General features: G+C 37.1%; 1 protein-coding gene across 7 annotated transcripts in view; it reads left to right on the top strand.

Moving 5' to 3' along the window:
- Positions 1-19923, top strand: part of CDH12 (cadherin 12) — a 577123-nt gene extending 557200 nt beyond the window's left edge. For 6 of the 7 annotated variants that reach the window (XM_071804493.1, XM_071804491.1, XM_071804494.1 and 3 more), the window contains 4 exons: positions 1499-1620; positions 3097-3214; positions 8842-9093; positions 16804-19922. In XM_071804493.1, coding sequence (XP_071660594.1) covers positions 1499-1620; positions 3097-3214; positions 8842-9093; positions 16804-17303 — 992 coding nt within the window. In that variant the 3' untranslated portion in view covers positions 17304-19922. Of the gene's footprint in view, positions 1-1498; positions 1621-3096; positions 3215-8841; positions 9094-16803 lie in introns of all 7 variants that reach the window. The other variant, XM_071804496.1, reaches the window with a different exon arrangement.
- Positions 19924-27736: the final 7813 nt, after the last annotated feature.

The following is a 27736-nucleotide window of genomic DNA, read 5'->3' as shown; positions in this document are numbered from 1 at the left end:
AGAATCACTGCCTAATTCCCAGCTACCAGACCAGACTCTGTCTTCATTCATACTGCACAATGTCTTTTTCCACAGAGACATTCTGCAAGTGGGGATGATGCTGAACTGGAAATGATTGAGGATTAGAAGAGAAATTGTTAGATAGGGTTAGTATTAATTATGTTCATAGGAAGGAACCACAAATATTGTGTGATTTGGGTAGTGGCTTTTTTGTTTTGTTTTGTTTTGTTTTTGTTGTTTGAATACCATTTGACTTTGACAGAGGCCTCTTGAAAACCCTTCATTTAATAGTTCCTAAGAACAAGAAAGAAATGAAAAATTTCCATAGTGCCACCATGAAGAGACTTTGCCTCTTACTGTGTTAGCTATAAACGGAAATGCAAGGTTTATATGAAGCAAGCAGCTAATGTAAATAATTTAAAGGGTCAATTTATCTCTGAAGATTCAAGAACACTGTTCCTGTACTTAACCATGACCCCATGCTCTCAATTCTACACCAGCAGGTTTCATAGCATAGATTCATTCAATAGTTAAATGTGTCTGTATAGTGGCAGCCACCCTTCTCAAAAGCAAAAGGACAAAATAATGATCCTTTTGACTCACCAGTTAAACTGGTTTTTTCTTGTTTGTTTGTTGTTTTTTTTTTTTTTTTTAATCTATGTGCAAGGAGTTTCAGCATAAAGTAAAAAAAGAATATTGTCTGTTTTGCACTGAGTTTCTGTCTCATTTTATCAGACACTGTATTTGCAAGCAAACTTGTTTATAAAATGCACCTAGTGACTGATTAAGATTATCTGCATTAGTAGGACAGTGGAAAGAAGCATAATGTATACTGGTTTTTAGCATTTCTGTTGTACTAAAGTATTTGCTGCTTGCAAATACTTATGCAGTTACAGAAATATCTATTACAACATGATCTAATGGTTTAACAACAAGTTGAATGCTAGCTCTACATGTTTCACTGTTAAATTTACCAACGATTAAGTCTGACTTTCAGCGAGATTTTCCTTCGTATCTTTTTCTCTTACTTTTCTCCATATTCTAAATTGGTATGATCCTCTTACTTCCTTAATATCTTGAAGAAGTAAATAGTGGCTAAGCAATAAATACTGATTTTCTGCATTCCATTGTGGAAAACAGAATTAAGTTTTAATCATTGGAATAATTTTCTGCAGACTCCATGAAAAGTGATCTGAGAAAAGTTTGTATCTTTAATTACAGGTACAACTTCAAATTCTTTAATTTATGCTCTGATAAACGTAACCATGTTGATTGGTTCCTTATTCCATGAAGAGTAATGGATCAAAGCCTGGTACAAAGTGATAAGAAGTTTGCTTCTGATTTCTCCTTAGTACAAATAAAAACCAAAAGGAAGTCAAGGGCTTTTAGAAGTCACAATACTTGGATCAAAATAGTATATGATAGCTCTTGGGCACTTGTGATGATAACAAACATAAATAGTATTCCTTAATGCTCTTCTCCTAAAAATTATTTATAGGTAACCCACTATTAACCAGCAAAGTCAACGTTATAATAAATGTTCTGGATGTCAACGAGTTTCCTCCTGAAATTTCAGTTCCATATGAGACATCTGTATGTGAAAATGCCAAACCAGGACAGGTATTTCAAATTTTTAATGCTTGCTTTTTCTTTCCTTATTCTTTATAGCAATAGAAATTTATGGGTTTGAAAATTACATCATGGTTAGAATTCTTTTGCAAATAAAATGCCTGTGTTGGAAATATTCATCTTTTGGAATTCTGTTTGTCGACCTTTGTGGTCTCTTTATGTTCCATTTATTTTTATTTTCCCTGATTATATGGGCCTGTGCCATCCCCTGCTGAGCATTTAGTAGCTATGACAGGAGAAAGATTCCCATTCTTAAAGACAATTAAATGTGGATAAATGGAGTAGGATGGATTACACACATTTCTGTATCCTATTCTGAGAAATAGAACCCACAACCCCAAAGACAATCCTCCTGAAAGTTTGTTTTTAAAATCAGTTTCAAATATATTCATAGTACGCAAAACTTATTTCAGATTCAGAATATCATCTTATACCAGGAATGATGCCAGTATTAATAGAGCTGGCCTCAGAATTGGTTGGCATGTGCTCCTTCTGCACACAATTTGTGCAATTAGACACACTGCTGCAAAGCACCAAGGCCAACCATCATACGTATTAACAGCTAATATGTTTTCCAAGACAAGACTTGTAACTGCAACTGCTCAATTTTGAGAGTTACTGCTAGCCATGGAAGGAACGTATTCAGACTGCTGTGTAATCAGTGACTTCTTTTTATATGTCTGTAATATGTAATCAGTCAATGTGATTTTTATTGCCTTTATTACAGATTTGTCCACGACTTCATGTGGTATTCTTATCTCACCTTTGTGGGTCTTTTTGTTTTGGTTTGTTTTGTGGTTTTTGTTTGTTTGTTTGTTTTTGTTATTTTTTTTGTATGTTTCAACTAACTACCATACAACCTTATTTAACTTCCAGTTTATCAAATACCTTTAGTTAGTACCTTATCCAGGCACTAACAGTAGAAAGGGGAACGTTTTACAGGGAAGCGCTGAGCTGTCAAATATTATATATATTTAGACCTTTGTTACATTAAAAAAAAAAAAAAAAAAGCTTTCTTATATGGTGCAAACCTTTCAACCCTCTGCACTTCGTTTCAAGCTGTAAAATTAGAGTGAAGCTTTGTGAAGTACAAAAACATGTACCCATCGTAACAGTGATAATAGTAGTAGTGGATAGAGTGAACTGTCTTTAAGTAATCACTCACCTGAAAACAATCACTAGTATTTTGATGCAAAAGACAAATCTTAAATACTTCTGCTATGAATATAGGGTAAATCTTCCCAATTTCCTTCAGATCAAAACAAGACATTCTGAGACATCACAAGTCTTCTGGAGGGCATAGTATTCTGACTTCTTGCCTCCATTGTCCAATATATTAGGGGAATGAGAGTAATCCAGCAGGATTTCACTTTCATTGTTTCATTTGGTGTTCATTTTGTACTTCTATGAAATTGCTTCTTTTAGAAGAGTGAACTGACTTCAGAATTAATCTTAATCTGGTTTCAGGTGATACAGACTGTCACTGCTGCAGACAAAGATTTGTCACCAGCTGGGCAAAGGTTTTCCTTCAGACTGTCAGTTGAGGCTTCCAACAAACCAAATTTCACAGTCCATGACTACAGAAGTAAGTCACTTACCCATATCTCTCTTTCAGAGCAGGAAGCTGTGATTACAATGACAAATATTTTTACTTTGTATTCCAGTCACGTCTACAGACTAACTTTTTAATTCTACATTTTTAATTGTTAAACTATCTAGGATATATATTAAAATAAATTCAGGTCTTGCACATTTTCTCGTTTTTAGAGGACAGTAATTGTCAGAACACCAAAGGCTGAAATTCCCCTACAGGCCTGCAAAAACACTGCTACCTGTTTTATTTTCTTCTTTTTATCATTCAGTATCTCAGGAAGAACTCATATGCCAATACAGGCGTAACTTTAAATCAGGCACTATTGTACCTTTTTTACTATTACATTGTTGTTTCCAAAGAACCCAGTTATTGTGCTTTCTGGAGGCTGGATAGTCCTGCAGAAGGATTAGTTCTAAATATGGGCAGTGCTGCTGCAGTATAAGATCACACAACACTCTTAATAATTTGCAGATTCATATAATTAACATATCTGATTTTTCCTCCAATATTTGTCATAATTGATCATATTTTTTCCCTTGAATGCTTTTGATAAATGGCAAAGAACAATCCAAGATGAAAAAATTGATCCTTCTTTCTACTCTTAAAGGAATCCTATAAAGTTCAGTAACATTCCTTTGCCTATCTAACTATGTAGGTTGTAAGTATTAGTTTTAAGAAAAAGTATATGATTCTTAATTTTTTAAAATTTACATTAATCATATTTATTATTATTTTCAATTTAAATTTGAGACAATATTCAGTAAAGGTAATACAATGTAAAGACAATACAATGATGTAAAGGTTCTTTTCTTGAGAATTAAGTAACCCAAGCCCTAAAAAGTGCTAGAAATTGATAATACATACAGTGAAAAAAATTACGAAGGCCACTGATTTAGCCTTTTTTAAAAACATTTAATTATGTGACTCACATTATTTTTGAAGCCATGCACTTTTGTCAATGTTAGGTGATACAAAATTAAAGCTAACATAAAAATTATTACACAAGATAGCTATTAATCATTAAAACCTCCATCATTTAGAAAGTTCATGAATAAATAAATTTGAAACAGCAGAAAAATAAACTATGCATATTTTCTCCTTTAATAAAGCTCTTCTGTGAAGATGACAAACCAAAAATGGTTTATGCTCAAATTTATTTGTGACTTCTGTCTTGGTATGTCACACATAGCTAAAAACATTTTACAGATGAGTAAAGAATTTCACTTGATGACTTATAAATTCAGTATATAATGAAACCAAAATAATTTATAATATTGCAGACATGAATAGCAGGAACTTATGAAACCAAAAATACGTAGACCAGCATTTTATCAGAGGACATCCAAATAATTTTCTTGAGGCAAACAGCTCAATTTATATGAAGAAAAACCTTACTTCCATTCTTGGAATATTAGGTCATTAATCTTCTCCAGAAGTATTTATATATGTTGTGGCATTTCAATATCTAACTATAATGATGCCGAACAAGATTTCAATTCTTTACATCTGTGTCTCACTGGACTTAAAATTTTGGATAATACTTATGTTTCCTCCACCTTTATGCTGCACTGTAGTTTCTGTTATTTTCTGTTGCCCTACTTAGCTGTTGGTAGCATTTCCCTGCAAAACTCAGCATGATGAACTTTGCTACTTATTATAATTTAAAAGGAAATAAAATATTCTCAATATACCAATCAAAGAAAAAGAAATATACCTCTTTATAGTTTTCTCATACTTTAATTACTTCCCTCCTTTCACTTTTCAACACAATTGAAGGCCCATATGGGTAGTATCTTGGTAATTATGTAGTCTTATAAGATGAATACTGTATATTTCTAAATACCTTTGTTCTTTCAGACAAGATTTCTCTAGAGTAAGAGCTTTAATTTCTTTATTTTGGTTCATTTGCCAAAATATACTTTAATTTCACCAAGATTTAACTTTTCAAATAACTATGAACTACGGTTTTAAACATAGGTCTTCCAGTTCTTCTTGGCTCTTTTTAACATATTTAATTTCTCAAAAGAATCTTTAAATAAAAACACTACAAAGTAATTAAAGTCAATGACCTTTCTCATTTACAGCTTTTGTGTAGTGTGGTTAACATGTAAGTCTGGTGAGGATATTGTTCAAATATTATTAGATAATTACATTTTCCTTTATAAAACAGTAATGGTAACATGGAAATAATTTTGGATCTCAATACGTTGTTGACAAACTTTCTCTACTGTATGAAAATAAATGCATTATTCCCATAAAAAATTGAATAAGGAACCAATACACATAACTTTTCATGCATAAAAGTTTGTGTGTGAATGTATCTACATACACACACTCTTAAAAGCATTTCTTGACACTAAACGAGAAGAAAGAAGTACATTAGTTATTGAAACACAGGGAATACAGAAAAAAAAAAAAAAGCTTTTATGGAATATTTTCCAACCATAAAATATTTCTTTATTTTCTATTATTTTACAAAGCTATTAGAAAAATCTGTCAAAAGAGAAATATTGTGCAATATTTTCAATATCTTCTGCCTTTTGTTTGCCAGAAAGGTGAAAGTTCTTCTCTGTTCAAAATTTAGAGGTATAATAACACAACCTTACTTTCACTACAGAAACGTTTTAAAAACAAAAGCACTGTTATTTTTTGAGTCAGTAATTATGTTAGTACCAAGCAGGTACTTTGTGAAAGGAATTTTGATTTTTTTTGAGCAAACAATGTTGTTCACTGTGTTACAATTAACACTTTTACAAGTGAAGGTGTCATTTAACGTTTTTACACACATCAGGACGCCAAATAAGCAGTGCTAGTCCATACAGCTAAAAATAATGTGTGGTGTGATATTACAGCAGGTGTAATATGTTTGTAGCGCATCCAAGAGAATAAACTTTTCCAGATTCCATACTTCCTCAGAGTATAATTTAATGAGGATAGAAGCAAGACAGAAGCTCAAGGTTGACATTTGGAGCCTCTATGAATATAAACACAAGTAAATGTTATGTTTCTAGACTGCATCTTCAACAACACAGAGACCAATCCACCAGCTGTGAATACAAGTGAGATGCCCTGGCAGAGCTAGAGTGCTTCCAGCTGTACTGCCTACCTTCTTCTTTCCACTTTGCTGGGCTCACTCTGCTCCCTGGAGGGTTGCTTCCCTGCTGAGGACACACAATTGTTCATGTAAGAGAGAGAAAATTTTCCTTCTCTCCAGACTGTCACACACATCCTGAAAATGCATTTATTGCCAACAGACCAAAGAACCAGAAGCTGTGTCAGCTTCAAGGTACAGTTCCAGGCTGCTTTATGTGGGGTTCAAACATGTGCCTGGGTCCATATTTTCAAAAGGACCTTGAACAATAATAGAAATAAGAATAAGAATAGAAATAAGATTGAGCTGGATGACTTCAAATCAGATTTAAAATTCTTTATACAATTCTTTATACAATGCAGGTGATTTGGATGGCCAGGCCCCAAAGAGTGGTGGTGAATGGAGTCAAATCCAGTTGGCAACCGTTCACAGGGGGTGTTCCCCAGGACTCAGTATTTGGGCCAGTTCTCTTTAATGTCTTTATCGATGATCTGGATGAGGTGATTGAGTGCATCCTCAGAAAGTTTGCTGATGACACCAAGGCGCGTGGGAGTGTTGATCTGCTTGTGGGTAGGAAGGCTCTACAGAGGGATCTGGACCAGCTGAATCATTGGGCTGAGGCCAGTTGTATGAGGTTCAACAAGGCCAAGTGCTGGGTCCTGCACATGGGTCATGACAACCCCAGGCAGCACTACAGGCTTGGGGAAAAGCGACTGGAGAGCTGCCTGGTGGAAAAGAACCTGAAGGTATTGGCAACAGCTGGCTGAACATGAGCCAGTAGTGTGCACAGGTGGCCAAAAAGGCCAACAGCATCCTGATGAGTATCAAGAATAGCGTAGCCGGCAGGACTAGGGAAGAATTCGTCCCCCTGTACTCAGCACTGATGAGGCCACGCCTCAAATACTGTGTTCAGTTTTAGACCTCTCACTACAGGAGAGACACTGAAGTGCTGGAGAGAGTTCAGAGGAAGGTGATGAGGTTGGTTAGGGTTCTGGAGCACAAGTCTTATGAGGAGTGGCTGAGGGAACTGAAGCTGTTTAACCTGGACAAAAGAAGGGTGACGGGAGACCTTTTCGCTCTCTATACCTACCTGAAATTAGGTTGTACCACGGAGAGCGTTGGTCTCTTCTCCCAAGTAGCAAGTGACAGGACAAGGGGAAATGGCCTGAAGTTTCCCCAGGGAAGGTTCAGACTGGATGTTAGGAGAAATTTCTTCACAGAAAGGGTTGTGAAGCACTGGAACAGGCTGCCCAGGGAAGTGGTTGAGTCACCATCCCTGAAGGTGTTTAAAAGACATGTAGATGAGGTTCTTAGGAACATGGTTTAGGGTCAGAATTAGGTTATGGTTGGACTCAATGATCTTGAGGTCCTCTTCCAACCTAAATTATTCTAAGATTCCATGATTAATCACAAAAAGAACTAGCTGAAGATGGAATTTGATTTGATTCAAGCAATTCTCACACATTTTTCTTATTCAAATCTAAATGTCACTGAATCTGATGTGGACATGTGCCATGTCAGAGTTTGATAAAAAGAAGACTTCTGAAATAAACATTTTGTCAGCCAAGTGCTTTATCTATGACGTCTGATCATAACATATCTCACTTTGGATATTTAAGGTTCCTCCTTATTGTCCTTAATTGGAGCTGCACACAAGTGTTTGATTTTTGAGTTCAGAGCCCTTAATCTTTCTACTACATGACAAAACTCCAAGAAGGGGTGAAAGTCATAAAATGAACAGCAAGTGACCTCTTCTAAAGATACAATAAAGCACATGGATGAGATGGCAAAATGGTGACTGCTGCAGGCTACCTTCATTCAGATCTATCAGCTAATTAATTCCCTGTTAATTTAAATTTGATTTTGCTTTCAATGTAATTCTTTTAATATGCCCATGATTTTCTTGTTATACTGTTTGATGGAAGAAAAGTAGTGATAAATGAATATCTACAGGAAAGAAATGACAAAACATAGCTTCTAGGAGTTCTGTACACATTAATGCCTAATTGATGGAAAATGTGCTGGTTATAAATTACTCAGTTCATTTCTGTACTTATTTTTAATGGGTCATGAAAGTTGTGGGGGTTTTGTATTTTGTCTAGGTATATGACTTTCAGTTTCAAAGGGAAATTAATTAATTGAGACTTGATTATAAATCCATGTGCAATCATGTGGTCCTTTAGACCACAGACTTGGAGTATAAGGAGAAAAAAAAATGAAAAGCCTGCCTAATCTAATGTCTGCAATGCTTTTTTAAAATTATTATTTATGTAATCTTTGAAATTTTAGCTATCAAGCTAACAAATTTACAAGAAATTGAATATTATTTAATGCTCTGCAAAAAAATAGCTGTGCCAGTCAGGATACAATACCTTATTTAATGATAAAACAAGGTAATTAAATAAATCATGTCATTCACTGAGTTTCAAAAATGGAATAGCTGCCTATTGCTAAAGGTGAGATAAGCTACAATGATGAATCGAAGCACACAGTATAAATCCTGTAATGACTGTGTTGTGTTTTACAGACAACACAGCTGGGATTGAAGCCAGGAGAAATGGTTACAACAGAAGGCAGCAAGAGCTGTACTTTCTTCCAGTGGTAATAGAAGACAGCAGTTACCCTGTCCAGAGCAGCACAAACACAATGACTATCCGTGTTTGCAGATGTGATTCTGACGGTACCATCCTGTCCTGCAATGTGGAAGCAATCTTCTTACCAGTAGGCCTCAGCACAGGAGCACTGATTGCAATCTTGTTGTGCATTGTTATACTTCTAGGTTAGTTCTCATGAAACCATGTGAAATACATTAATTATTCACCTGTGAATTAATTTATGTTGTTTTGAGCTTTATCTATTGTTTTAAAAAAAAGCCATTGAAAATGTGTGGCAGCTTATGGCAACTTTTATGCTTCTATATTACTTAGAAAGCTTCCCAAAGCACTGACCATGACTGTGAATCTCCTAACACCTACATATTTTCTATTATTTGAATATAATCAACTTTCAGTGGAATCCAAACTATATATATTTTTTTTTCCTCTGGAACAGTTTTCTTTAAATACTTTTATTGAAGAATTAATATTATTACTTATTACTAAGGTAGACAAGTCCTACTAACAGTAACAGCAGTAAAGACTGTGTAATTCTTCATACCACCTTGAGCAAAAGGATGGCCTTATATAGGCTGAATATACAACCTTAATGAAGTGATAACAAAATAAAACCAACTTTGTGGCTTACACAGACACAATGTGAACTGTAGAAACATATGGATACCTGTTTGCACTTTGATAGTATAGTAGTTTACCACTTAAGTAAATGACTGCAGACTCAGGACTACGTAAATAGCTTTTGAACAGCAGTGAGTAAAAGTCAGAATTTCTGTTCTGTGTAAAAATTTAATGTTGTGAGAAAAATGTTGTTTCAAATCAGAACAAGAATGGCAAATGATCATGCAATAGGAATTAACATGCATTCTGAAGTATTTAAAACCAGAACACAACAAAAGAACCAGTTCTTGGAAGCAAGAAGAATGTTTTCTCCTTTACCACAATTCCTTGGGACTACTTTTTTAATTTCAGGGGTTTTCTGGGTAAAAGCAGTCAGGGGTGAACTTCAGCATCAAAGAAATTAAAGTTGTTTTCACCTGAAGAGATAAGTGAATTAGAGCTCTGTCTTTAGTCAGGAGTTCCAGGTTATCTAAGTTTTCTGTTACAGAATGAAATGCCTAGAAGCCCTAAGCACATAGCTATAAACAAAGCCTTTCAAGCTGCCACCTTTGTGTTCAGTAATCTGGACAGTATGAACTACACAGCTGAGAGCTTTGTGTTCTTTGTACAAGAGTAATTTACAATGGCAGAGGATCTGGGAAAACAGGAATACCTGGTCTGAATTTCCCCCAAATTTGTGAAGTGATCATGGAGACCTTCAACAGAACTGTGATTTTTTTTTTTTCCTAATGGTTTGTTGAAATAAACACATTTTTTATTAAAACAAGCAAACAAACAAACAAACAAACCAACTCCAGTATATTCAATGAAAAATAATTATGTCAATGAACACTTTACCAGCTCTGTTTTTGATTGATGCTCTTGGAATATAAAAAAACTAATGAAGGTACTTTAATTCCCACTTCACACAGAATGCCAGACTGAATTACAGAGATTGTGTTTGGAAAAGAATTTTTAGTCCTTTAATAACGCCCTTCATTCTAGTCAGTCTGGCCATATTACCCAGAGAAACTAATGTATAAATAATGAGATCTCCAGTGCTGTGTGCAACACAGAAGAATGGCATCTATTTTATATCCAGACTTTCCTCTTACTATTCCATTGATCAATTTTAAAACTGCTTTTGGATTTTCATTTCTTGCTGTGAATCTGGCCTGATACAGAGTCCTTAAAACTGTAGTTGAAGTTGTTCTTGTTGAACTCATCTCTACACAAAAGACGGTCAATCTGTTACCAGAATCAGGAGTTATTTTAGGCCACATAAGCCTGTTCATGAATTTTTAGTCATGGCAGCTCCTATGTTCATTATTGTGTTATTTCAACAACAGAACTTAGAACACTGCCATTTCTACCAAAGGCAGTTAGGGAACTAAAAATAACGAAAAGGTCAGTTTACCACAAGCAGATTTTGTATTCAATGAAATATATCTCCAAAGACAAACTATTTAAAAAAAAAAAACCCACAAGCTGATTGTCACTGACTTGCCATTTGGAATAAAACCAGTTTGTAACATTTTGTATTATAAAGAATCACAAAATCACAGTTGGAAGGCACCTCTGAAGATCATCTAGTCCAACCTCTCTGCTTACTGCAGGGTCAATTAAAGCAGATTACTCAGTATACAGTTGTGTTTTCAATATCTCCAAGAATGGATACATCACAACTTTTCTGGGTAACATGATTCAATGTTTGACCATTCTGACAGTAAAAAAAACCTTTTTTCTTATGTTCTAATTGAATTTCCTGCATTACAATCTATGCTCATTGCCTCTTGTCCTGTCACAAGGCACCACTACGAGGAGTTTGTCTCCATCTGCTTTACTTCTACATCAGGCATTTATATACATTGATAAGGTCCCCCTAAGACTCTTCTCAAGGTTGAACAGTTCCAGCTTTCTCAGCCTCTCCTCATATGGTAGATGTTCCAATCCCTTAATCATCTTTGCGGCTCTGCACTGGGCTCACTCCAGGAAGTCCATGTCTGTCTTTAATGAGGAGCCCAGAACTGGACCCAGAACTTCAAGTGTGTGAGACCAGGACTGAACAGAGGGGAATGATCAGGTCACTAGACTTTCTGACAACACTCTTCCTAATGCAGCATCAAATACTGTTGGCCTTCATTTCCACAAGGACCCTAGGTCCTTTTCTATCAAACTAGTCTCCAGTCGGTTGGTCAACCAACAGCATCCACAGGATGCATTTATTCCTCTCCATGTGCAAGACTTGTCATTTCCCTTTGCTGAACTTGATGGGGATCCTGTTGGCCCATTCTTCCAGCCTGGTGAGGTCCCTATGAAAGTCAGCACAACCCCTGTTTTGTGTTACCTGCACACTTGTCTAGTACACGCTTTTTCAGTTTTTCTGAGGAGGTTGTTATGGAAGACAGCATTAACATCTTTGCTGAAATTAAGACAAAAATAATGCACTTTTCCCCCTTCATCCACCAGTCATATGATTGTGGAAGGCTATCAGGTGGGTTAAGTACATTTTTATCTTAGTAAATCCTTGCTGACTACTCCTGATCCCCTTCCTGCTCTTGACAGATTTGAAAATGGTTTCCAGACTTACTTGCTCCATCACTTTCATCAGGATCAAGGTGAGGCTGTGTGGTCTGTAGTTCCTTAGCTTGTTCTTGCCGTTCTTGAAGATAGGAGTGACACTTGCTTCAGTCCTCAGAAACTTTTTCCAGTCATAGAATCATAGAATGTCTTGAGTTGGAACGGACCCATAGGGATCATTGAATCCAACTCCTGACCCTGCATAGGACAACCCAAAAGTTCATACCACATGTTTGAGGGCATTGTCCAATTGTTTCTTGAATACTGTCAGGCTCGGGCTGTCACTACCTCCCTGGGGAACCTGTTCCAGTGCTCCACCACCCTTTGGGTGAAGAACCTTTTCCTAATGTCCAACCATAACCTTGTGAGGAAGCTTTAGACCACAATGAGATCTCCTCTCAGTCTCCTCTTCTCCAGGCTGAACAAATCAAGTGACTCTAGCTGCTCTTCATACAGCTTCCCCTCTAAACCCTTCACCAAATGCATGGCCCTCCTCTGGACACTCTCCACTGACTTTATATCCTTTACATACTGTGTTGCCCAAAACTGCATACAATATTCCAGGGGCAGCCATACCACTGCAGAGTAGAGTGACAATCATCTCCTTTAACCAGCTAGCAATGTAGAGCCATAACCTTGCAAAAATTGTCTCAAGTAGCCTCACGATGACATCAGTTACCTCCCTCACCACTCATATGCATCCCATCAGGTCCCATGTACTTGTGCGTGTCCAGTTTGTTTAAGTGTTCCTAACCTGATCCTCTTCTACCAAGGATAAGTCTTTCTTGTTCTAAAATTTCCCTTTGGCCTTAGTGACCTGTGATTCCTGAAGAACAACCTTACTAATAACGACAGACAGAAAGAAGCCATTGAGTAGACTGGCCTTTCCTGTGCCCTTTGTCAGCAGATCCCATGTCCCATTCAGCAGTGGGCCTACATTTACCTTGCTTCTTCTTGTACTGCTATTGTACTTGTACAGAAACTTCTAGTTGCCATTCACATCCATCATGAGATTCAATGTCAGACAGGCTTCAACTTTCCTAACCTCATCGCTGAATGTTCTGATAGTCACTGTATACTCCTCCTGGACCACCTGTCTCTTTTTTCACCAACTACAGATTCACAGAATCACAGAATGTTGGGGATTGGATTGGACCTCAAAAGATCATCTAGTCCAATCCTCCTACTGGAGCAGGAATTCTTAGATGAGGCTACACAGGAATGTGTCCAGGTGGGTTTTGAATGTCTCCAGAGTAGGAGACTCCACAACCCCCCTGGGCAGTCTGTTCCAGTGTTCTGTCACCCTCACTGAGAAGAAGTATCTTCCAAAACTTAAGTGGAACCTCTTGTGTTCCAGTTTGAACCCATTACCCTTTGTTCTACTATTGGTTGTCAATGAGAAGAGTCTGGCTCCATCCTCGTGACACTCATCCGTTACATATTAATAAACATTAATAAGGTCACCCCTTAGTCTCCTCTTCTCCAAGCTAAAGAGACCGAGCTCCCTCAGCCTTTCCTCATAAGGGAGATGTTCCACTCAATCATTTTTGTTGCCCTGCACTGGACTCTCCAGCAGTTCCCTGTCCTTCTTGAACTGAGGGGCCCAGAACTGGACACAATATTCCAGACGTGATCTCACCAGGGCAGAGTAGAGGGAAAGGAGAACCTCTCTCGACTTACTAACCACCCCCCTTGTAATACACCCCAGGATGTCATTGGCCTTCTTGGCCACAAGGCCACAGTGCTGGCTCATGGTCATCCTGTTGTCCACCAGGACCTCCAGGTCCCTTTCCCCTACACTGCTCTCTAATACGTAATTTCCCAACCTATACAGGAACCTGGGGTTGTTCCTGCCCAGACACAGGACTCTACACTTTCCCTTGTTATATTTCGTTAATTTTTTCCCTACCCAACTCTCCAGCCTGTCCAGGTCTCACTGGATGGCAGCACAGCCTTCTGGTGTGTCACCCACTCCTCCCAGCTTAGTGTCATCAGCAAACTTGCTGATAGTACACTCTATTCCTTCATCCAAATCGTTGATGGATATATTGAATAATATTGGCCCTAGTACTGACCCTTGAGGCACTCCACTAGATACGGGCCTCCAACTAGACTCCGCCCCATTGATCACGACTCTCGGGCTTCTCTCTCTCAGCCAGTTCCTGGTCCACTTCACCACCTGATCGACCAGACTGTACTCCCTCAATTTAGCTGTAAGGATGCTGTGGGAGACTGTGTCAAATGCTTTACGGAAATCAAGGTAGACCACATCCACCGCTCTGCCATCATCCATCCATCTTGTTATGTCCTCATAAAAGGCAATGAGGTTGGTCAAGCATGACTTTCCCTTGGTGAAGCCATGTTGACTGCCCCTAATGACCCTCTTATCCCTGATATGCCTTGAGATGGCACCAAGGATAAGTTGTTCCATCACTTTCCCAGGGATGGAGGTGAGGCTGACAGGTCTATAGTTACCCGGGTCCTCCTTCTTGCCCTTTTTGAAAACTGGAGTGACATTTGCTTTCCTAAAGTCCTCAGGTAACTCTCCCATTTCCCAAGCATTGGTAAAGACGTTGGAGAGTGGTCTAGCAATGACTTCAGCCAGCTCCCTCAGCACCTGCAGGTGCATTCCATCCGGACTCATGGTTCTCCAGATTGCCTAATTGCTCCTTAACCCACTCCTCATCAGCTAAGGCAGACTCCTCCATTGTCCTGACTTCCTCTGGGGCCTCAGTGGTACGGGGCTCTTCAGGACAGCCTCTGGCAGAGGAGACAAAGAAGGCATTGAGTAACTCTGCCTTCTCAGTATCATCTGTCACCAGGGCACCCAGCTCCTTCATCAGTGGGCCTACATTGCCTCTGGTGTTAGTTTTATCTGCCACGTATTTGAAAAAGCTCTTTCTGTTGTCCTTGACCCCTCTCATCAGGTTTAATTCTAAGGAGGCCTTAGCTTTCCTAGTTGCCTCCCTACACCCTCTGACAACAGCCTTATATTCTCCCCAAGTGGCCAGCCCCTCCTTCCATGATCTATAAACTCTCATCTTCCACTTGAGCTTACCCAGCAGCTCCCTGATTAACCACGCATGTCTCTTGGCTCCCTTCCTTGATTTCCTACATGTCAGGATGCTCTGATCTTGAGCCTGGTAGAAGCAGTCCCTCAACACTAACCAACTATCTTTGGACCCTTTACCTTCAAGCAGCCTTGCCCATGGGAATTCCCCTAGCAACTGTTTGAAATGGCTTAAGTTTACCCTGGTGAAGTCCAGGGTTGCAATTCTGCTTGCTATTCTGTTCCTGCCTCATGAGATCCTGAACGCCATCATTTCATGGTCGCTGCAACCAAGGCAGGCCTCAGCCTTTACTGCTTCAGGCAGATCCTTGTTGTTAGTGAGGATAACATCCAGTAGTGCACCTCTCCTAGTCAGCTCCTCCACCATTTGCATCTGGTGCATCACCAATGCACTGGAGGAACCTCCTAGACTGTGGCTGGCTGGCTGAGTAGTCCTTCCAGCAAACATCGGGGAAGTTAAAATCCCCCACAACAACCAGGGCCTGTGACTGTGAGGCTGCTCTCAGATGTCTGTAGAAGTTTTCGTCAACATCCTCATCCTGATCTGGTGGCCTGTAATAGACACTTACAACAGTATCACCCCTGCCAGCCTGCCCCTTAATTCTCACCCATAGACTCTCAGCTCACTCCTCATCTGTGCCTGGACAATACTCAATACATTGTAGTTGCTCTCTCACATAAAGAGTAACTCCACCACCACGCCTGGTTGCCCTGTCTTTCCCGAAAAGGACATAGCCATTCATGACCACATTCCAGTCATGTGAGTTGTCCCACCATGTCTCTGTAATTGACACCAGATCATAATCTCCTGCCCGAACACAGGTTTCTAACTCCTTCTGCTCATTCCCCATGCTGCGCGCATTGGTGTACAGGCATTTCGAGAGAGAGCTGAGCACACTGATTTCACCCTAATTATATGTCCCATTTTTTAACTCTGTGTTTAGTCAGGAGCTCCTTATTCATTCACGCAGGTTTCCTGCTGTCTTTGCTTGATTTTCAGCTCACTGGGATGGACCACTGTTGAGCCTGGAGGAGGGGTTACCTGAAAATCAACCAGCTCTCCTTGACCCATTTTCTCTCCAGAACAGTATCACATGGATTTTTTCAAAGCACATTCCTGAAGATGCCAAAGTGTGCTCTATAAAAAGATGAAGTAGAAATGTTTTTTTCTCCATTTCACAGATTCAAAATTATTTTTTTTTCTCTTTAATACCATGTGAGGGTTTTGTTTTTTGTTTTTTGTTTTTTGTTTTTTTTTCTGCAATGTGGAAATTTGCTGTTTTGCTATGGAAGACATTGAAGGAAAAAGAATCCCATCTGTCTGTCTCTCTGGACTAAAAAGCTGAAGCCCTGTCCAATTCTATTTGTTCACAAAGCAGGCCAGTAGGAAAATAATTTGTTACTTCCTTCAGCAGCACAACAAGCACTAAGCAGTTATATATCCAACAGCAAACGACTTTTCATTGGCTAGAGCACTGCTATTTTTAAAAGAATAGTGGGAGTATATCTTCTAGGAAAAAATGTCCTTTTTATTGCTTGCATCTTTCAAAGGAAGATTTAATGACATATCGTCAGAATACTGAATTATTTCAGTGCATGTGTTAACTTCAGTTTTCTCTCATTACAGTCATTGTAGTACTGTATGTAGCACTACGGAGGCAGAAGAAAAAAGACACCCTGATGACCTCTAAAGAAGACATCAGAGATAACGTTATCCATTATGATGATGAAGGAGGTGGAGAAGAGGACACCCAGGCTTTCGACATAGGTGCTCTGAGGAATCCTAAAGTGATTGAAGATAATAAAATACGCAGGGACATAAAACCAGACACCTTGCGCTTTCCACGTCAGAGACCACCAGTGGAAGATAACACAGACATAAGAGATTTCATTAATCAAAGGCTGCAGGAAAATGATGTAGACCCAACTGCACCTCCTTACGACTCCTTGGCAACTTATGCTTATGAAGGAAATGGATCTGTTGCAGAGTCTCTCAGCTCTATAGACTCTCTTACTACAGAGGCAGATCAGGATTATGACTATCTAAACGACTGGGGACCTCGCTTCAAGATCTTGGCAGAGATGTTTGGAGAAGAGGAAAGTTATAATCCTGACAAAGTCACTTAAGTACAACTACAAGAGTGAAATTAAAAGTAAACCAACAACAAATTTAAAAGATAAACCTAAGCTTTATAATAGGACAGGATTCCTTTGATTATAGAAGACAGCAACTGTTTCCAGCAAGTTACTGCATTTATCTTACTGTTAGTTTTGATTTGATCTGAGAAGGAAAGAGAAATCCTGTAATATACACAGTTTTTTGTTGTTATTTTGTTACTCTGGAATTACACTGAGGCAAGCGCAGGCCTACAGGTTTACTGACCTGACTTAGAAGGAAGATAGCTTTTTGGCATCATGGTGGAAGAGTGGTAGCTTTTTCGTAATTCCACTAAAGTGCCTATTGAAACTTTTATCATTTAAGTTGTAAAGAGTCTGCTGTGATGGTGTTACAAAACTGAATGGTAAATTGTCCAAGAACTTTAAGACAAGAAGCAATAGTAACATGCTGACTTCTTTTAGAACAAAAATGGAGATCACTTCATGGAGAATACTTAATGACTAAAACTAAGGGGGGGAGGAGGGAAGGGTATACATTGTGTTTGGGGGTGGTGTTTGATTTTTTAAAAGAAGAAAACAGTATGTCAAGACATTGTATTTCTTCTTCCAAAATTTCACTGAAAATTTAAATTTAAAATGTTATTGTTCACTCTGAAGATGTAAAGCCCAAATTAAAAAGGAAAAGTCTTAGTATACATCAATGAAAATTTAAAATGTTCATGCAAATGTTACATTTTTTCAAAATAATAAAAAGATGAAAGCAACTATTCCTTTATGTGAAGGAAATTTCCCTTGGCTCCCCCTCTTCTTTTAAAATGAGACTAATATTAGAACAAAATGAAGAGGGATTTTAAGAGTATTATTGTATTTTTAGTACCATGACATTTTTTCCCTTGTATGTATCACTAAAATGGTATGTGTAAAGAACTCCACATCATTTTTCTTTGCAATTAGATTGTTACTCTGTAGGTACTACAGGCATACATATTAGAGATATAGATATAGTTACTTTTCAACTGGCCATCTGCTGTAGTTCAGCATATCATTGTATTAATATTTCACTGTCAGACCCACATCAAACATTTTAGAAAGCCTTTTGAGGATGGAAAACTTACTAATTTTGTTCTTGCCAAAAATTAACAGAGTCAGAAAAAAAATATGAAATAGTATGTTTGTCCACACTTTATGTACATACCCATGCATAACTGTAGCTGTGTAGCTAACAGAATCACAGATATGCACAAGGCATTACCTGATAGAAGATCTCTTGTAAAACTCTTTCATGTGAATTTTTCTGATTAATTAAGACATAGACATTTTGTAAGACAAGGGTTTATGGCCCCTGAAGTGCATATATTCTTATATTCTCCTTCTAAAATCTCTGCAGTGCTGTACAATCTCCTTGAGTTCTATTCATGATTAATGGCACTGGCAAGGTCAGCCCAAGCTGTTGATGAATCAAAAATATTTTTTTCACCTCAGGTCTACGGCTTGCTTTTTGTACCACTAGAATTAATAACTATCAGATACAGTTAGCTCAAAAGTCTGATACTAACACACATAATGTTCACTCTACTCTTTTGGGGAAATGTAAAGGTATATCAAAGTTGTATAAATTAATCTCCCAATGTGACTTTAAAAGGCTTTTAGTTTAAATAAGTTTTGGATTGTTTAGTATAATTGGACAGGGCTGCATTAAAAGCACGACTGGCACAGCTTCTACCAGAGGAGTGCTGAGGAGGAGACACAACATATGTTAATAAGAAAGGTTTGCCCTTTTTTTTTCACTATCAGCAAAAGCATGCCATGTTCCCTGAAAGACAAACTAAGCCAACAAAAGCTCTCTTCTCACAGGACAGGGAAGCAGATGAAGTGGCAGGGTGAAGTTTTTAATTTTTGCACATCTTGACTGCATAGCAAAAGCAACTTGATACTGTGGGCCTAAAACAGAGCTTTGGAAAAAAAATGCTACTCATTATGACATAAGTTTTATTAATACAAAATTCACACTTGTGGAGGTACTCTATCAATTCTTCCTCACGCAGCATCTGTATAGCAATACTTCCTACCCTGCTGCCACAGCTAAAATAAGCATCTAACACTGCTCATTTACAGATGTGCAATTCTGTAGCCAAACTCTGCTCTTAGAAACCATATGAGTCCTTTGTATGTATTTCTCTAGTAAAGTTAACATAAGTGAGAGCAGTGTTTGACTTCTTGACATCACCTATCATGGTACTCCTGAAAAAATTGTATTTGTAGTGGATGCCGGGTGAACATTAGGTCTCTAGATTAGGTTGCCGTTTGCCCTAAGCAGGACCCTCTGTATGGGAGCCTGACTTCCAAAATGAGTAGGCAGAAAATGTGGTGTTAAACATGCTGCTACACACAATTCATATTTAAGACTGAGTTGTTGTATGTTAAATTAATATCAAATTGAGTACGAAGTGCATATTTTTGACATTTAAGAGGTTTGTAATGGGGCTGTTTCTATCACCCTATCAATAAACCTCCAGAAATATATTTTTAATTGCATGTAATTACTAATAATTGCCCTATAAAATCATAAGTAAAATATTTTAAGATCTTTTTTTCCACATAACGAGGGCATTTTTTGTAAACAGCTCTATACAATTAAGGGAAATAATTGCTTTTCATTTATGCATAACCTGGGATTCAGGAAATTTGTGTTTCATTCCATGTTCTTTCACTCTTTCTAAAAGATGCTTGACAGGTTTCTAACATCGTATTTTTTAAAAGGTAGTTAGACAAATTTAAAATTTGCAAGATTTAAAATATGCAATATGTCTCAGTTGACATGAAGTCAATGGAATTAAGGAACCTCAGTGCATTTGTAAATTGTATCAGATAACTTTTTCAGTTTTTAAGTTCCATATCTTCAAAAAAATCTCTACAAACCCTTGCACAATCAAGATGTTAAAGGGGGTGTCTGTTTTCTCTCAATTGTGAAAAGAACCTCAAATTCTATCAGAGTGACAGGAAGCTAAGATAATACTTAAAAGCCAAAGAAGGGATAGAATTGAGAAAAATACTTCTGTATAAATTTCCAAATCTAAGATACTGGTCCATAAACACCTAGCAGCATCTTAAATGTCTCAACATTCCCCCTCTTGCAAACCACAAGACATTCTGTAAAATGCCTTCTGCGCATGAAGGCATCAAGACATTTCGTTGGCACAAACAAATGTACATTTTAACTTAATTAGTTGTGACAAGCTCTAGAAGCCCTGAAATAAATGTCTAAATACTAAGCATTCAGTGAGAAGGGAAAATATCTACGGAAATCTAGCTCACAAGCTTATGTTGCAGACGTACAGAATTGAAGACAAATTTATAATACATTTGAAAGGAATTTCAAGGAAGAAGGAAAATGTCTTCCCTCCCAACAAAGCTGAAAATGCCACTATTTAGGAAAGTTCAGACAATTTCTCAGTAGGGTCAGAACAGAAAAGACTGCTAACATTCACACACAAATCTGAAATGCAGGTTTGCAATATTGTCAGTGAGTCAAATAGCAAGGATTTTGAAAGCAATAACAGTAGATTATGTCTCTTGCACAAAGACATGTTTGTGTATTTTATACTTTCATTATTTTTACTTATCTTATAAATTTCCTTTACATTTTGGTGTTAAAAAAAAAAAAAATCACAGTTACTTAGAATTTACTCTAGGTGATGGAAGCAGAGTTAATTATGGAGTAAAGAGTAATAAATGACTCAACAAACTACTGACAATATTATTCTAGAGACTACCTTGAATATGTTCTTGCCTTTAAGAATAAGATGTTCATATCCACATAAACACAACTGCTCCTTCACAGTAGTAAAAAATGTGTTTCTGCAGATGCTATATTCATTTTAAATTTACCTCCATTATTGTTATGAAAGAGTTCTTAAGACTGTGTCTCTACGAAATAATCAATCTCTATTAAATAAATACAGGAAGAAAATATAATAATCCACTGGGTTACAGCCATTTCATATGACATTAGTGACAGGATTTTACTTGCTGAGATTTGGCATTGTAAATTCTTTGCAGTTATTTTATTATTAGTTGTTGTTGTTGTTAGTATTGCTATTATTTTTATTATTATTAACATAGACTTTCAAATCCTGTGTGTATAGGAATATTTTTGATCTTTACAAACCTTCATGAAAACAACTAATGCAATGACCCCTAATAATAACAACCCTATTAATGTGACATTTAAGTGTGAATGAAAATCAAAGTTTATGTTACACCCCTTCACAACCTTCTTATAATGGCAAATCTACAATAACCTTATCTCTTTCTTCTTATTATTTAAATCAAGAAACAGAAAAGCTGTCAGAACATAAGCAACAATTACTATTTTGAACAAAACTAAGATAAGTTCCCATTTGCTTGTTTTGGTTTGTTGTCCTTTCTTTTTTTTTCTGTTTGTTTCATATTTATTTATTTGTTTGTTTGTTTGTTCTATTTATTTAATTGATAATCTTCCTTTATTCAATTTCAGATTGCAACTAAAATCCCCAGATAATTTTATTTCTGTCTTACTTTCACTGCTGAGGTGCCAAAATATTTGTCAGGGCTCAGGGACATCTTATTAATGTACATAAATACCTGATAGACAGAAGATGGAGCAAGACTCTTCTTAGTGGTGCCCTATGAGAGGACAAGAGGCAACAGGCACAAATTGAAATGCAGGAAATTTCATTAAAACCTAAGAAAAAAGCTTCTTTACTGTCAGAATGATCAAGCATTGGATCATGTTGCCTGGAGAAGATATGGTGTATCCATCCTTAGAGATATTCAAAACCTAATTGGTTTTTTCCCTGAGCAAGCTGCTCTAACTGACCCTGCTGTAAGCAGAGAGGTTGGAGCAGATGATCTCCAGAGGTGTCTTCCAACCTCAGCTATTCTGTGATTTATGCTAAAACCATTCTCTGTATTTAAGCTCCTAACCTCTTGTAAACTCAACGGCATTAGGGACCTAACTGCATATGCATAGTAACTATGACTGGTTATAGAAAGACAGCTCAGGTGTGAGTGGAGGAATAGGATAACAATTACTAGCAATGTGGATATTCTGAAGAGGGATAAATTATTGACTGTCACTTTCAGTACAAGAAGTAAGGGACATCACATGAAACTAGCAGGAGTCAGGATGAAAATTCAAAAAAACAGAGGTGGTTCTTCACATGATGGGTAGCTGAGATAGGCACAGAGGCTCTGAGTTTACATAGACTGAAAAAGAGGATGGACAAATTCACAAAAAAATAATAAATTGTAGGTTGCTTAATACAGAGAAATCACATCTGGCTCAGGGATTCCCTGATAGTGCTTGATTAACATCTGAGGTAGTAACCTGACTTGGTCTGTTCCTACATGTTTTGCTGGGAAATCAGATTATGCCAGTGTTGGAAAAGGTTACTACTCCAGTTTGACCAAACTTATTTTCTTACTATGATATTGTAAATTTAATAGATCCTCAAATCGCCATTCCCTCAGTTCTAATTTTCCAAACTGCATAGATATAACTTGTTATTCCTTTTTTTTTTTTTTATTACATATCACATGCACTATCGTAATTGTCGTATTTCCTTTAATTCTGCACACCTTTATGTAATACTTACTTTTTTCTTTAATACAGACATTAACACTGATTGATGCCAGTGATGATGACAAAGTTTGGCCTAACCTGTATTTAAAAAAAAATTACATTACTATGTGAAGATATTATTCTCTATGATACATGTCACCTTTTGCATACATGTCACTTTTTCAGCTGTCCTGGTTACTTCCTTGTGTACTACGAACTCATGAAGAAAGAGGAGGAATGTATTAAAAGTGACTGTCTGGCTAGACGAGTGGCTAGTATTAATCTAGTATTCAGAAATGAAACCTACTGCTCTCCTGCTTTTTCTAGTAGTGTTAGAGGTGATTAATTGTTCTCAAATATTGAATATAGTGCATTTACTAGTCAAATGTGTGTTTTTCTACCATATACATCTCTCAGCAGGGATAATTCAAGAAGCAAAAATGAAACCCCTTCTTTCTCTGAAGCTATCGAAGTATATGGGAAGGAAATGGGACCATATTGAGAGATATCAAAAATAAATATGCCTTAACTGAATGTCATATTATTTGGTCACATGCCTCCATTAAATAGTTCCATTTTTAATTTGGAGTTCATTTTCTCTTCATAGTCAGTGAAGTCAGGACAATGCAGTTAATATTATTCAGAATGTTCTCATTGCCTTCAACCCTGCTGCTTTATCCTCTTCGGGTTACTTTGAAGTTTCATCTTTATCCCCCTGTGCATTCACTACTCTTCCAGTTATGGATCTTGCTGCATTTCTGATTACAGCTGAACATTCATAGTAGGAATATCTGACCAAAAAATACATGACATAGTAGTACAGGTGTAGAATTGTAGTTTGGGTTTACATAAGATGTTTCAAAATGAACAAACATCAACTTGATGTTACGCAAACTGACATCAGCAGAAATCAGACTATGAACTTAATAAGGAAAAAACAAAGCATAGTATTAAAACTTTTAGTATATTTTCTCCCATTCTTCTACAGTATGTAACTCACATACCTGGTTTCTGTGAAAGAATGGACATATAAAGAGAAGGCGAAGGACTCTGTAGTTGTTATATCCTCTTTTTTGCTGCTATTTGTATTTAGCGTTCTTTTGTATATATAAATAAACTAACATTTCTTAGCTCAATTTTATTTCTTATTCTTAAATTATGGAAAATATATTCTATGAAAGATTGGCAATGACAAATGAAATATATGCAAATATTTCAAATACAGTATTGCAAGACGTCACTCTTCAGTTCTTAGAAAGAAAAATTTGAGGACAGAAATTCAGTTTATATTTTCCAGGTTTGTGGAATTTACTTCACCAAATAATGACTATTGCTTTCAGTAATGTTCCACAATTGGTAAGTCCTTTATTTTACTTTCTAGGACTAATTTATATAATTTCAATTGTAGTGACTTAAATTGAATTATTTAATTACTTACTTCAGTTGAGCTTGATCCAGAGGAAGTGACTGAAAGTACTTGATAACATATGTAGTCATTTTCATTAAGTCACAGTGACTTAATGAAACATGTGACTTAATGAAACTGTCTGCTGACTAGAGATATTAAGTAGCAGATACTGAGTACAGGGATTTGACTGAATTCTCACTTATCTGGAAGATAGTGCTCTGCAGCCCAAGCTGACAGAGGTGTTTGAATTCTGTCTTGATGATTAGGGAGAGAAGAAAGCCCTTCCATGGCTCAGACTATATGAAACAGCATATTGATTTGACAAGTCACTTAGGTAATAGCTGTAGCAAACTGTTGTCAAGGGCAGAGTGAAACCCCTATTTCAAATGCTAAGTAGCAGAGGAAACAAACGTAAGTACATGGGAAAACTGAAATACCTATTTTACAAGAAGATTGTGCTAGATTAGTTAAGAATAAATGTAGGCCGGTCTTTAAATGCTACTTAGAACCGGGACTGAAGATGCTCCAGGTAGGTCTTGTCAGGTACAAGCTGATACCTTCTCTGTGTTTTACTAATAAATTGGCTGCTCCAACTCACCTTTCTGAAGCATATAGAAACCTAGATGCTAGCTCAAGAGCTAACCTTGAAGTATAGTATCATTTTGACTTTTTTTTTTTTTTTTTTCTGACCTGAAGTTGCTTTCTCTAACCATCTAATAAAAGTGAGGAAAAAACTTTCTTCTAAGTGCTCAATACCTTTTCATTTTGTCTGTGCTTGCACATACTGAATCAGCAATACTAACAGAACTGAAGAATTTTGTTCTTTTTTCTATTCATAGCATGAGAAACACTTGTGAAAGTGTCTACTGCAGGTAATTGTTTTAAGAAACATGTGGAGAAACTGTTTCCTGCCTTCCTCCTGCAATGCTCAAACACCAAGAGCTTGAGAAGTAAAATTTAGAACAAAAAAAAAATCTTTGTAGAAAATCCATGGAAAAACAGTAAGCAATTTTTAATGAGATATCAGAACACCATTTTCCCTGTGTGTGACAGGGCACTTGCTTATGTTAGTTAGCTCCTTATCAGATACAAATGTTTAAACAATAAAATATAACAATATTTTTATTTTTTTACTTACATAATTTTGTCACATCGTGGTTTCTTTTTTTTCTGGCATACATGTGTGCTGGTTTTGGTTGAGGTAGAGGACATTTTCTTTAGAGTAGGTAGTATGGGGCTGTGATTCACATTTATGCTGGAGAAGGTGTTGATAATTCAGGGATGTTACAGCTACTGCAGAGTAGTGTTTATGCAGACTCGGGGCCTTTTCTGCTTTTCAAACCATCCTACCAGTGAGTAGGCTGGGAGTGCAGAAGAAGCTGGGAGGGGACACAGTCCAATTCTCTTCTCTCATCTTGCTGGTGGGGGAGTGAGCAAGCAGCAGTGTAGTACTTATTTGCTGGCTGAGGTTAAACCACAACAACATGTTTTACAGTATTGTAACAACATGAACTCTAGTAGAGACATACTTGATTTACACTGACACAAGCCTTGTTACAGGCAAATAACAGTTGTTATGGGTTGTAAAGTCTGTTCTGGGGTACAGAACAAGTTTTCACCAAAAACATGTATGTTTTATGTTAATTATTGTTTATGAGATGTCATTTAAGAATGGTACAAAAGTACAGCAGTCTACTCCCAGTCATCAATAAGATATTTTTAAAATACTTAATCAAATTCAGTAACATTTAATTTAAATTATTAATTTTTAAAACCAAATGCTGAGCATTTTTAATAAATATTGAAAATTGGCTGAAGTATTTTTTTTTTGTTGTTTTCATTTGTTTGTTTGTTGGTTGGTTTTGTTGGTTGGTTTTATTTTTTTTTTTTAATGATCAATACATTTCAATACATTGATTTCTAAACATCTAAAGGAACTTAAGGAAATTATTTCATCATTAATCTGGCTATTTTATTGGGATAAATCATTCCAATATAAAGACTCAGGCTGAGATTTCTCAGTTTGCTAAAATGGTGCAAAATTAGTGATTCTATGATGTAGACAACCTCTGTCCAAAGCACAACTATGTTGCAATGTAAAAATAGGTGAAACAGAGTAACAGAGAATTTGCAAAGGCTTGAAAGCCTTTGATGGTTTAATGCCTTTGCTAGCACCAATATGATATCTGTCACCATGCATTTTTACACAAGTCAGCCTCTTCTGGTTACAATGCATGACTGGCTGAGTTTACATTACTGACTGAAAAATGTTATACCACAGAGAAATTTTTGTAATGACATGCAAATGGCTTAGAAAATAAACACAAATCAGGACTTATGTATAGTTAGAGTTAGCTTCATCTTCCAGACCTAAGGTACAGTCTATTTCACTATCCTATTTAATTAATTTTAAGTAGTTTCCACTTTTACACCAAATCAGACAATGCATAATTCAGTTACCAAAGTTTCTTTTGATCTATGTCATCATTCCTATGGGAGATACCCACTAATATCTTGAATTACTATTATATTGGTCTGTCTGGAGCACAAGTCTTATGAGGAGTGATTGAGGGAACTGGGGCTATTTAGCCTGGAGAAAAGGAGGGTGAGAAGAGACCTTATTGCTTTCTACAACTACCTGAAAGGAGATTGTAGCATAGAAGGTGTTGGTCTCTTCTCCCAAGTAGCAAGTGATTGGACAAGAGGAAATGGCCTCAAGTTGTGGCAGGGGAGGTTTAGGTTGGATATTAGAAAAGAATTCTTCACAGAAAGGGTTGTCAGGCATTGGAATAGGCTGCCCAGGGAAATGGTTGAGTCCCCATCCCTGGAGGTGTTTAAAAGGTGTTTAGATGAGGTTCTTAGGGACATGGTTTGGTGCTAGAGTTCAGTTAGGTTACGGTTGGACTCAATGATCCTGAGGTCCTTTTCCAACTGAAATGATTCTATGATTCTATGATAAGTAGGATTCCTCATGTGCTGGTACTCTTGATGTTTGAAAGGGGATCATGAAATCCTTCTGCCTTGGGTATAGCCTCTACAGCCCACAATATGCAATTAATTTATTGTCTGTCCACTAACTCACATTTTTGCAACACTCTGCTGAAGTGTTCACAATAGACCTGCATTCATTACAGATCTTGATGCACAATTGATATGCTCCTTATCACAACTGTTTTGTGGCATAGTATACTCACGCTACTACTCAGAGGCCTTTGGATCCTTTTTTGCTCTAACTGGATCAGGTATGCTCCAACCCTTGCTACCATCCTCTTGCTTGATATGCTCTATATTAGAGGGACACTGTTTGCAGCTATTTTATTTGTTCTGAGAAACAGCTGAGGATGACTTTGCTAGGGGAAAGAAAGGCGAGCAGAACACAGGTACACATATGGACTACACATCTCAAAAACATCAGAGGCTGATGAGCAATCT

The sequence above is a fragment of the Patagioenas fasciata genome, chromosome 2, assembly GCF_037038585.1.
Source record: "Patagioenas fasciata isolate bPatFas1 chromosome 2, bPatFas1.hap1, whole genome shotgun sequence".
Lineage (NCBI taxonomy): Eukaryota > Metazoa > Chordata > Aves > Columbiformes > Columbidae > Patagioenas > Patagioenas fasciata.
Note: the sequence above shows the minus strand (reverse complement) of the source record. Positions and strands in the feature narration are given on the sequence as shown.